Genomic DNA, 12,775 nt, shown 5'->3' with positions numbered 1-12,775 from the left:
GGACATTGTTTTCTAATAGTGGATTTAAGCAATTGAGAAAACTTGTATTATGCACCTTTGGTATGTCAACCCTATAAAGTAGAACAGTCCTGAATAAAACCTTACTCAGTGAAGAGAATCTCACCATTGTAATTTCAACCTTTGCCACCACCAGATCTTTTATTGGAATTGCAATTAGGTAACAATGCCTAGTATGCTTTTAACTCTCAGGTCTTCCCATTTAAAGATGGGATTAGGTGCTTCCATTATTCCCTCCAATAGACTTTTATGCCTACCACTTTCTCTCCCTCGGAGGTCTTTATCTTCACTTTGTACATATTCATAAAATAGAACTTTGAGAGAACCACTCACTAAGGGGTCTCCAACCAGTTAATGCTATTCTATCCCCTGTTATTGCATTGAGGTGCTTGAAGATAATAAACTGGCAAAGGTAATGTCTCTTCTTACAAAGCCAGAAGTACAGTTGTGTAAATAAGATTGATTGATTTTGGGTGCCCAGGAAGATGAAGGAACTAATTATTCAGTAGTTGGGAGGCACATTTTAGAACATTAAAGGCATATTTAAAATGTCCTTTTCAAGTAGTATTTATTTGGCAGGTAATTAGGAGAGATTAAACAAAAAAGTGTTAATGGGGCTTCCCAGCCCCAGGTGGTACCTAAATCTGTTAGAAAGGCCCAGGGAGCCCTTCACAAGTGCAGAGAACTAATCAGAATGCTTGCTTGTGTAAAGAGAAAATTCTGTCAGCCTGACAGTTTCCTGCAGACAGAAGCAGAGAAATTTTAAGGAATGTGTCTCATCACTGAAATAGCCTTGCTATTCAAGGTTCTCTCTCCTGGAGGCAGCTCGCACATGAGTAGATATGATAGGTCGGAGAGGGGCAGAAGATAGGTTGCCAGAATCCATGCTTGTAAAAACTACAGACCATAGGACAAAATTACTACTTTAGCAGCTGAAAAAAAATAAGACACCAGCACATCATGCATCCAGATTTAACATAAAACCAGAATAAAGTTATCTTTTAAGAAACTTGATATTTTCATATGCAGTGTTTAAGAAAAAAATTTATCATTGTTTAATTTAGATTACATTCCCATATATCTGTTTTTCTAAAAATACTTACATTTTATTGGTCATTTATAGGTAATATTTTTAAAAAATTTTAAAACCCTTTCTGAGCTGGTAGCTGTATATACAACATGGTATTTTGAGAGAATGTTCCAAGAAGTGTCATCCTTCAGTACAATGTACAAGAAAATGATATTAGAGATGTGTGGGGGGCTAACATAGAATATACAAACAATAATAAAAATAAATAACAGAAAGCAGTAATAGAGTAACAGAGTAAAATGATAGAATAAAAGCTCTCAAATGGAATAAAAGCTAAGGGTTTAGGTAACAGACATATTGATTTTTTACTCTGGTCCTCACTTCATTGTTGAGTGCATTTTTCTAAATTGTTTGAACTGAAAAATAAATAAATAAAAATAAATTGTTTGAGCTGAACTGACTTTTCCTTCCTTTCCTTTATGCCTCATTTATAGCATGTCCAGTTAACTTTTATGTGCTATTTATGTCCAATAATGATGTCTCCGCTTAGTGTACTGTGATAAGAATAATGAACATCCTTCCAGCTTGGATTCTGTTCTTGCTCTTCCCCGTCAGATTCTCAGCTCCTACAGATGAAAACATCTGGAGTTGGAGTCACCTTTGCAGCATATAGAGCATCTAACCAAGCACTTTTCACTTTCGTAGGTGCCCGATATATTGGACTGACACACCTTAGTTTTTAACATCCTGACTATTGGAAAAACATCTTTTCCTCCTCTCTTGTCCTGATCCACAGCAGAGGAACACACACTTACAGTGCCTTCTCTGTACTCTTGTTGTATTTACTCCTCTGCAGAGGTGTGGGGGCTCACTAATTGAGTTCCCCCCGGCCACCTTTCAGGGTGTGATCCCGGTTCTCTGTGCCCCCTGCTGATGAGCTGGGTAAGACAGGCTCACTGATCCTCTAGGTTGTGGTTCTCCTCTGTGCTGTTCGTTGGTTGCTTTCCCTCTGTGGCTTCTCCCCATGAGTGTTCTGGACTCACAGTCCAGATTTTAGGATAATAGTTTAAACAGTGCTTCCCTTGTGAAGCTTTTCCTCAACAGGTTTGGTTTCTTTTACGTAGCACTCTATACTTCTCCCTCATTGCATTCGTCGTAATTATAATTACTTAAAAATAACAGCAGTAGCTAAGATTACTTGCTCCCTTGTTAAAGGCTTCGTAAACACGTTGTGTGCATTTTCTTATGAATTCTTCACAGTACCCTTTTTATACACCAAATCATTAAAGCCCAGAGATAAATAACTCGCTTAATGTCATGCCAGCTTCTAACTGGTAGAACCCAGATTGTCTGATCCTAGAGCCAGTAAGTTCTTTTCATGCTTCACAACCAGGAGAGGAAATCAGGAAAGTTAATTCTTATATCCAGGCGAAGTTCAGAGAGGTTACAGTATAGGTTGGAAGCAAGAATAAGAACTTCTCACTAGTGATCATTTAGGAGGAGGTTCTTTTCTCAGTTATCTTGAGGCAGGAGGGAAGGGGGGCTTGGAAGACAAATTGACCAAAGTAAAGCCATTTTGGTGAACACAAAAAGTCAGTAGGTCATGAAGAATCATAAGATCAGACTCATGGGAAACCACAAGACACACTCCCTCAGGCAGTAAGAGCCACACAGCCTGGACATGCTTAAAATTGCTCCTATCCTTAAAATTGCTTCCATAACCTTAAGATAATGGAAAAACCAACTGCCCAATGTGAATGATGAACCCAAAGTTAAAGAGTAAACCCCTCTCTTTAGCTAACTTAAATAAAACTTATAAAACCCTTCCTTAGAGGCAAAGTGGGGGTCCTCTTCCTCACCAGGTAGGAGAGACTGCTACCTTGCTTATGAAGGAGTTGCTTTCTTACTTCTATGCTTAATCTTTGTCCCTTCCTCTGAAGGGCTTGCTTCTGAGTTCTTTCTTCCATGAAGCTGAGAGCCCATTTTGCAAGGGGCCTGAGGCCCTCCCTCCTGGAGTGTTGGCCAGTTTGGCGTCAATCTGGGTATTCCTCCCTATTCTCAAAGCACACTGTGTCCACTCCTCTCCCCTGTCCTCTCTAGGGAACTCTAGAAGGGAAGAAAGGGAAGGTGAAGTGCAGCTGAATGAACAACATCTTAATCCACTGGCCACGTTTTTTTGAACCAGGCAGGCTAACTTCAGAGCCATGCTGTACTTTTTTTTAATTAAGGTAATATTCTCACCGTAACACAATAAATAATAGAGAAGAGGTCATGATGAAAAGCAGCATTCTCCCACCCCAGGGCCCTCCTGCCACTAGCGTGCAGGAAGTTTCTTGGTCTGTTTCTGTTTACCTTTCTTCTAGCTGTAATTTCTCAAAAAAGGGTGATGAACAGTAAATGTTTTGAATTCTTGTTGGTCTGAGTATGTCTGTATTCTGCCCTTTCTCTGAATGGCAATCGAGCTATGTATAGAATTATAGATTAAAAATTATTTTTCCTTAGAAAGTTGAAACCTCTAGTATTCTATTTTACTGTAGATGAATTTCTTTTTTCTTTTTTTCTCTTTCTCTGAAAGCTTTTGGTGTTTATTCCCTTGATATTTCAGAATTCTCTAGTGATCTGTCTAGGTGTGAGTTATTTTTCATTAAATGTGTTGGGTAGTTCATGACCCTTTCGGTCTGAAGGCTCTTGTGCTCCTCAGTTGTGACTAATGCTACTATTTATTTGATGATTTCCACCTCCCCATTTTCTCTACCCTCTTTATTCTTTGATTTCCTGTTGGTCAAATGTTTAGATTGGCCCCTTCCTGTCTCCCATATTTTCTGTAATGTTTTCCATAGTTGTGTCTTTTTGCTGTACCTTCTATAGATGTCATTTTTTCAATTATTTTCTTTAATTTTTAATTTTAAAAGTCACTTTTAAAATCTTTAAGAGTCCTTCCATATTCTGTTTTTCCCTCCCATATTTTTCTGCTATACTGTTTTACATAATTATTATATATGTATAGCTTGAATTAGTTGTTTTCTCTGGGATCAGCTTTTCTTTTTGCTTTTTCTCTCTGAGTTTTCCTCCTGGGCCTGCTGATTTTTGATGACCTATTCATATCCAAAATACAAGGCCAAGGCAGCTGTGGTGCTGCCTGGGTGTCCCCTGCTGAGTAATGAGAGCTATGCTCTCCTTCTCCCTGCCCCCTTTCTTCTCAGTAGGAATCCTGAGAGGGGACTTTGTAAAGAGCATGGCAGGGCTGGGTGGATTTACTAGTAGTCTTTACCTTAAGGGGACAGATCCTCAAATTTCTTGAATTAGGTAGATTTTCATCTGTGGTGCCAACATCTACTCTAGAAGCCTTCATCTTTGTAATTTATTATTTTTTTAAGTTTGCTCCATTTTTTTGTTTGGTTTGTTTCATATACATTATATATATATATATTTATATTATATTTATATATATAAAATCTTTAAATATATATATTTAAAGATTTTATTTATTTGAGAGAGAGAGAGAGAAGGAGCAGGGGAAAGGGGAGAGGGAGAAGCAGACTCCCTGATGGGTGGGGAGCCTATGTGGGGCTCAGTCTCCAATCTGGCTGGGATCATGACCTGTGCTGAATCCTGAGCTGAAGGCAGAGAGGCTTAATAGACTGAGGCACCCAGGTGCCCCTGTTTCCTTCTTTCAGAGAGAAATCCTAAAAATTGTTGTTTTCTTTTGTTTCTGTCTGTGGGAACAGCCTGGCAACCTGTGCTCTGATGTTGGTGAGGGATAGTGGTAGAGAAGGGCATGCTGACTGGTAGTTTTTCCCATATGTGGGCTTCAGATAACCATCCTTTTTCAGCTGCATTTTTTGTTTGCATCCTCTTGCTCTACCCACTGAATCTAAGCAATAACCATCCTACAAGAATAGCTTTCACCTCCTTCATGGTCATCTTTGCATTTTGCCATCAGTCTGCTCCCATCTCTTCTCTATCATCCAGTCAGGGGTTGGGACACCATAGCATGCAGGTCAAATCGCTTAGGCTATCTGTTTTTATAAAATAAAGTTTTATTGGAACACAGCTATGATCATTTGTTTGTATGTTGTCTGTGGCTGCGTTTGTGCTACAGAGGCAGAGTTGAGTGGTTGCAACGGAGACCAGCAGAGCTCAGTAGTTGCCACAGCATGTGCTCTGTTCCTTTACAAAAAAGGTTTGCCAACCTCTGGTTTAGAAATTTTTTGAAATTTCTAATTTTCTGATCATGCCTGCTCACCTTTACTTCCTCATCCCTTTCTCTTCATAAATACAGGCTTAATCCACTGTAAAATTGCTTTAACTCAGTAATTCTGAGGAGGACCATAAGCGTCCTCAGGCCTACGAAGGCCTACTCTGCCCTCATGAGCTGGAGAGACAGAGTTCCTATTCTTACACCTTTTAATATGCCAGCAGCCTGATTATCAATGGCTGCCTTCCTTGTGCGACCTTTTAAGGTGTGAGAGCAGAGACTCTAATTCCTTGTGTCTTAACAAAAGCCAAGGACATAGTAAGACTCCAGAGAGTCTTTGTTGAATATTAGATGAATAAATGAATATAAATATGTTTAAAAATTTTTTTAGAGTAGTGGGTTTTTAATCTAGTTCTTTTTCTTTTGAATGCAACATTTAAAATAGCTTTTATCTGTTAATAATTCATTTATATATTCTTTAAGAATAATTATATGAACAATGGCTTATCTTATTATTAATAATGGAGAGAAGCCTTGTGTTCTGGATATTTATCAATGCAGATATTTGCATTCTACCTCATTTTACTTATTATCTCTCTTTTTTTCTTTTACAGGTTAAAATAATATAACACAGTATTTTTTCTTTTTTGTTTTTTTCCCACAGTGTCACATTATTTTATATGTATATAGTTGCAATTTAAAAACTGTATGTTTGTGATTGATAAAATATCTGCTAGTGAACCAGAATGTTCTAGGAGCATAATTTTCAAATATTTTTCATTAGTAATTTTTTAAAAATGTGTGAAATAAAAGATGATTCTGAAACAATAGACTTGTAAATAAGAGTAAGAATAGAATCTGAGTTGGAATGGTTTCTACTTTTTGGTATGTATATGTGTCTTCCTGACTATCTGAGTATTATTTAGAATCATCGCTCATGTAAATTAAGTCAGCTGTATGGAGTTCTTAAATAATAAAGAAATGGTTTTGCTAGTAGACATTTCCATTAGAGTAAATTTGTCATTTTTTTTCTCCTGCAGTTAATGTGTTTCTCTTGAGTCATGGTGTCTTCAGTAGTACCAATTTAAAATTTATAACAGTTACATTAAGTAGAGCGAGCACCTGAATTATTTGCTCATTTGGAAATTAGGCAAATGGCCTGTTTTAACATCTTCTGCAGAAGAGCATTTTTTTTATGGATGTGCTCCTTTCCCTGTTATTTCCCATAAAAGAAAAACACAATTAGGGACTTGTTATTATTGTTATTTGATTCAGCCCATCTCCCATGTACCCTTCAAATACATCAACAAATTTATAAATGCAGAAATTTTGGTTTTTAAATTTCCCTAACTGTATCATATGTTTAGAGAAAAGAGATTGTAATATTAGCATCTCCCAAAGAAGGGACTGAGGAGGACATTTTCTTAGCACTTTGAGAGTACTGAGCTCTTGAATGCTATAATGATAAAGAAATGTCCTTGGGGCATCAGGGTGGCTCAGTGGGTTAAGGCCTCTGCCTTTGGCTTGGGTCATGGTCTCAGGGTCCTGGGATAGAGTTCTGCATTGGGCTCTCTGCTCAGCGGGGAGTCTGCCTCCCCTCTTTCTGTCTGCCTCTCTGCCTACTTGTGATCTCTGTCAAGTAAATAAATAAAATCTTTAAAAAAAAAAAAGAAAGAAAGAAATGTCCTTGACCTCTGATGTAAGATTTCACAGGGCTAGGATTCAGGGGAATAGGAAGTGCCTTCCATGTATCCTTTTTCTTGCTTTTTTACTTTTGCTGTGTGTATATAAGCTTATGGGGAAAATGCTTTATCTCAAGTACATTGTCTTTTGTTTTATTATACCTAAACATTTTTGAGAAAAATTTTAAATGGAATCTCCAAGAATGTGGAACTGTGTTATGTGTTTGGGCAGTGTCATTTATAGAGGAGCACAGATTCCATGAATATTTGACAAACAGTAAAATACAATGATATAAAAACATTTTTATAGGTAGTATATAGATCAGTGCTATCCTGCAGTTCTTTCCAAGATGATGAACCTGTTCTGTATCTGTGCTGTCCAATATTGTAGCCACTGGCCACTAATGATTACTGACTACTTGAAACATGGCTAGGAACTGAGGAATGTAATAGTTCATTAAAAATATATGTATTGGTAAAGTGGTTTTTTAAATTGTCTCTTTATAATAATAGACTGATAGATTTTAATTTTTTTCTAAATTTGATTTTTTTTCTTTTCAGGTAAATATATGCAGATGATGAACATTCTTAAGCCAATTGCCTTTGATGTTATCCATTTCATGTCTCAGCTATTTGATTATTACTTGTATGCAATATATACCTTTTTTGGTCGGAATGATTCAGTAAGTCACCTTTGGAGGGAAAGTCTGTTACTTATAAAATTTATTTATTTTTAAAATATAAAGGTTTTCATTCTCTTCATATAAAATACACAAATAATATTATTTTGAAAATTATCCATCAGAAATCTAACAAACTTATTGCTATCACCTTCCTGTCTACCTAATTACCTTATTTATATATTAATTTTACTTCAAAATGATAAACATATTTTATGTTATTCAAAGTTTTGGCAGAAAAAGTGCAGCATCTGTTTTTAACCTTAACATATTTTGGCAAAGAAAAATGTGTGGGTTGCTTTGTTTAAATCTGGCCCAGTGTGTATAATTACTGCACAGTAAATGAGACATTTTAAATATTGGCTTATAAACCTTAGCAGACACTACTACATCAGAAAATTATGGCAAATATTTATTAAAATAATTGAAAACCTTTGAACTGAACCTTCTGTGTGCTACAGAATTACTTGCTGTACTACCTTTTTGTGTTTCTGAAGCTCTTATTGATTTTATCTTTCCTACTCCTAAAGAGAACAACACAATATTAGGCAGGTAACTTATCTGCTATTTGGTAATTATTATGTGGCTCACCTCGATATTTTATAGATTTCTGTGTAAAACGATATTGTTGGGTCCTATGACTATATCACAATGCTGATTTTTCACATAATATATTTTGTATCTTTTTAAAAATGTGAATTTTAATGGTAATTACATTTATTATATAAATTTTGTATCCCTGCTGTAATATATCAAAGGCATTTTTTTAATAGATTTTATTTATTTATTTATTTATTTAAGAGTGTGTGAGTATGGGGAGGGGCAGAAACAAGTAGACTCTGTGCTGAAGCCTGGAGCCCAACATAGGGCTCAACCTTATGACCTGAGCCAAAACCAAGAGTCAGACGCCTAACTGACTGAGCCACCTAGGTGCTCCAAAAATATGATGTTTTAATAATGGGATCTCAACTTCCTATTCTTAATTCTCTATAATATTCCTTAGAAAGAATGCTAATAAAATCAGAGTAAGAGTGTTGCTGCAGAATTTAGGCTACTATAAAATGGGTACTAATTCATTGCTCTGAATTTGGAAACTCAATAACTAAATATTAGAGAAGAAAGACATTCTAGAATTTTAGCTAATTGTCAGAATCTTTAATTCTTCCAGATGAGCCTTTCTCTCTCTCCTGAGCTGAGCCTCCATACCAGCATTGTCCAAGAGAAGTTTTACAGTCACAGAAATACTCAAAATTTCTGCTATTAGGGTAGCCGCTGGCCACATGTGACTTTTAAGCACTTGCAATGTGATTAGTGTGACAGACTTTTTAATTGTATTTAATTTTAGCTAATTTATCTCTAGATATAAATGGACACATGTGGCTGCTGATCATCATATTGGGTACTACACTTATGGACCACATTGTTGATAAGATGTATTAAAATAGGGCCCTTTGGAAGCTTTTGGGAACTAATTCTTTTGGACATGACTTTCTAGCTGATTGTATACTGGCACAGATTTGTCTACAGTGGAGTTCACTAGGACCTGAGAAAGTTAGCAAAGTATACTTAGGTGCTTATTGTAAAAAAGGCTACGTATTTTATTGAAAACAAAATATGTCATGTTTTAAAGGACACATTAACCTCATGTTTTGTATTAAAAGCATTTTCAGTCTTATAAGACTTAGTAACAGCTATTTCACTGTATTGAAATAATTAGTTGCCAGTTATAAGATATTTCTGTCCTTAACCTGGGTTTCTACACATACATCATGTTAGAAACATTTTGTATTATATGAACTGATAAAAGGTGCCTATGAGCGAGGATATATGAATAAATAGAGCACTCACTCTACCTCTTGTATTTTTAAGAAAGATTTTTCCTGTTGTTAGAGTATGCTTAGTAAACTACCTTTTATCTACCATGTGAATATTGGAAATATGTGCATCTTAGAACAATTTATAATTCAGACCCTATTTTTGATTCTGCAGAACTGAAGGAAACACTATTTAAAGCACAACAAAGACTGACTCTCTATAAAAAGGGGTTTTACAAATTTATAAAAAGAACCACTCCATTTTTCTATATTCTATATAGAATATAGAATTCTATTTCTATATTTTGCTTTGCTTAGTTTTTTTAAAAGATTTATTTATTTTAGAGAGAGAGCTCAAGTGGAAGCTGGGACACAGGGAGAGAGAGAGAGCGAGAATCTCAGCAGACGCCCTGCTGAGCATGGAGCCCAATGTGGGGCTCCATCCCAGGAAACTGGGAACACTGAAAAGAGTAGGGGGGGGAAGTGCAGAAGAAAAAGAGGCAGAGAGGAGTTCCCCAAAATCTTTTACCCCTGTATTTGATTAACTCATAACCTCTTTATATGAAACAGATTGACTGGAGCCAAAGAAAAAAACATCTGAACAGAGAATGAAGCTGTTGCATAAGAGACAGTTTGTTGTGCAAGCCCAGCCAAGAAAATTACATAGTGAAAACAAAGGAAACAGTGCTCAGTGGAGAAAAAACAAAATCCCAGATCTCCAGAATTAAATTGGTAATGCAGTCTAACTTTACCCAACATACATAAGTCCAAAAAAAGTGGAGTACATCCTTAAGTAAAAAGAAAATCAATTTAGTTTGACTCCAAGATGTTGGAACTAAGGGATAAGAATTTTAAATTGACTATCAGAACCATCTCAAATAAAGTAAGACAGAAGAAGTTGTAAATGTATGAACATCTCAGTAGAAAAATAGGAAGATCTAATAGAAACATTAATTAAAAATCCTAAGTGGGGACACCTGGGTGGCTCAGTGGGTTAAGGCCTCTGCCTTCAGCTCCAGTCATGATCCTAGGGTCCTGGGATTGAGCCCTGCATTGGGCTCTCTGCTCAGTGGGGAGCCTGCTTCCCTCCCCTCTCTCTGCCTACTTGTGATCTCTGTCTGTCAAATAAATAAATAAAATCTTTAAAAAAAAATAGTTTGAAAGTGCTATTTTCTCTGCTTGAAAGCACTTTCATAAAAACAAACAAACAAACAAAAAAAAAACACCAAAGGGGAATCCTAGAACTGCAAAATAGAATTTCAGCAATTTAAAAAAATTTACTGAATGTACTTTACAATCAAATAGACATGGCAGAGGAAAGAATATGTGAACTTGAAGACCGACTAATACAAATTATTCAAAATGAAGAACATAGAGAAAAAAGATTGGAAAACAAAATGATCGAAGCCTTAGGACCATGTTAAGTTATAGCAAATGATCAAATATACATATATTTGGAATACCAGATGGAGAAGAAAGAGAATAAGGTAGAAAAAAAAATACTTGAAAAAACACTGGTCAAAAATTTGCAGATACAGGATAGTAAATGAGTAGCAAGCAGAGTAAGCACAAAGGAACATAACAGCATGATACCTCATGGTGAAACTGTGCCTGGAAGACTACAAGGACTATATAGGACCAATGATCTGATTCAGCTGACTCCTCTTGGAAAACTGTAGAGGCTAGGAGAGAGTTAATAACTTTAAGGTACTAAAAGAGAAGAAAACAGTGTTAATCCAGAATTTGTATTTAGCAAAACACCATTCAAGAATGAAGGTGAGGGGCACCTGGGTGGCTCAGTGGGTTAAGCCGCTGCCTTCGGCTCAGGTCATGATCTCGGGGTCCTGGGATCGAGCCCCGTGTCGGGCTCTCTCCTCAGTGGGGAGCCTGCTTCCCTTCCTCTCTCTGCCTGCCTTTCCTACTTGTGATCTCTGTCTGTCAAATGAATAAATAAAAATTCTTTAAAAAAAAAAAAAATAAGAATGAAGGTGAGAGGCCCCTGGGTGGCTCAGTCAGTTAATCATCTGCCCTTGGCTTGAGTCATAATCCCAGGATCCTGGGATGGAGCCCCATGTTAGGCTCCCTGCTGAGCTGGGGAGGTGCTTGTACTCCCTCACATGATCTCTCTCTCTCAAATAAATGTATAAAATCTTTAAAAAAAAAAAAAAAAGAAGAAGAATGAAGGTGAAATTAAGACACTTTTCGATAAAAAGAAAAAAAAAAAACTAAAGAGAACTTGTCACCAACAGACATATAATACTTAAATGCTGAAGGAATTTTTTTTAGGCTGAAGGAAAGTGATACCAGAAAACTTGGTCTTCAGGAAAGAGTGAAGAGCATGGTAATGGAAACTAGTTGGGAAAATAAAAAAGATTATTTTTTTCTTTTTCTAGTTTTTTTGTAAACTATATTGCTGTTTAAAAATGAAATCTTAACATTATTTTCTGGAGTTCATAATATATGTAAATGTATTTCATATAACAACTATAAGAAGATATGTACCTATAAGATGACAAGATTTCTATATATTAGGTTAAATGGAACATTTTTAACAGCGAATGGATTGTGAAATATCAAGAATGTATATTGTAATTCTTTGGACAATGAAAATTAATATTGAAGACTTAGCTCTTTTGCCAATAGGAAGATTATATTAGAATTCTAAAAAATAATATTCATATAATCAGAAAAGGCAAGAAAAGGGGAACCAAGGAACAAAAAAGAGATAACCTGTAATGATGGTAGCTTTAAATCCAACCAGTAATCAGATTTAATATTAATGGACTAAGCACTCAAATTAGAAGGCAGAGATTGTCAGAATGATTAAAACAAATAAAAAAATAAATATTTAAAAAAATTTGGGGGGGCAAAGATTTATTTATTTGACAGAGAGAGAGGCAGTGAGAGAGGGAACACAAGCAGGAGGAGTGGGAGAGGGAGAAGCAGGGAGCCAGATGTGTGGCTCAATCCCAGGACCCTGAGATCAGGAACTGAGCCCAAGGCAGATGCCTAATGACAGCCACACAGGCACCCAAAAGAAACACTTTAAATATAACAAAAACACACCTAGGTTGAAAGCAAATTCATTGAAAAGTTATGCCATGCAAACAGTAAGTGTTTGCTTTCTTAAGAAAACTACAGTAGTTTGGGCACCGGGGTGGCTCAGTTGTTGAGTCTGCTTTTGGCTCAGGTCATGATCCCAGGGTCCTGGAATGGAGCCCCACCTTCCCAACATCAGGCTCCCTTCCTTTCCCTCTGCCATTCCTCCTGCTCATGTGAGCACTCGCTAGCTCTCTCACTTCTTCTTCCTTCTTCCCTCTCCCTCTCCAGTAAATAAAATCTTTAAAAAAGAG

General features: G+C 36.4%; 1 protein-coding gene across 1 annotated transcript in view; it reads left to right on the top strand.

Annotated features, from left to right (window-relative positions):
• VPS50 (VPS50 subunit of EARP/GARPII complex) overlaps positions 1 to 12,775 on the top strand; it is a gene marked incomplete at its 3' end in the record, with an annotated part of 104,804 nt that overhangs the window by 89,986 nt on the left and 2,043 nt on the right. The window contains exon 22 of the mRNA XM_082692424.1: positions 7,490 to 7,611. Within this exon, the coding sequence (XP_082548550.1) occupies positions 7,490 to 7,611 (122 nt within the window). The remainder of the gene's footprint in view (positions 1 to 7,489; positions 7,612 to 12,775) is intronic.

This window comes from Mustela nivalis (assembly GCF_964662115.1).
Source record: "Mustela nivalis genome assembly, chromosome: 12".
Taxonomy (NCBI): domain Eukaryota; kingdom Metazoa; phylum Chordata; class Mammalia; order Carnivora; family Mustelidae; genus Mustela; species Mustela nivalis.
The sequence above is the reverse complement of the archived record's forward strand: the minus strand, read 5'-3'. Positions and strand labels throughout refer to the sequence as shown.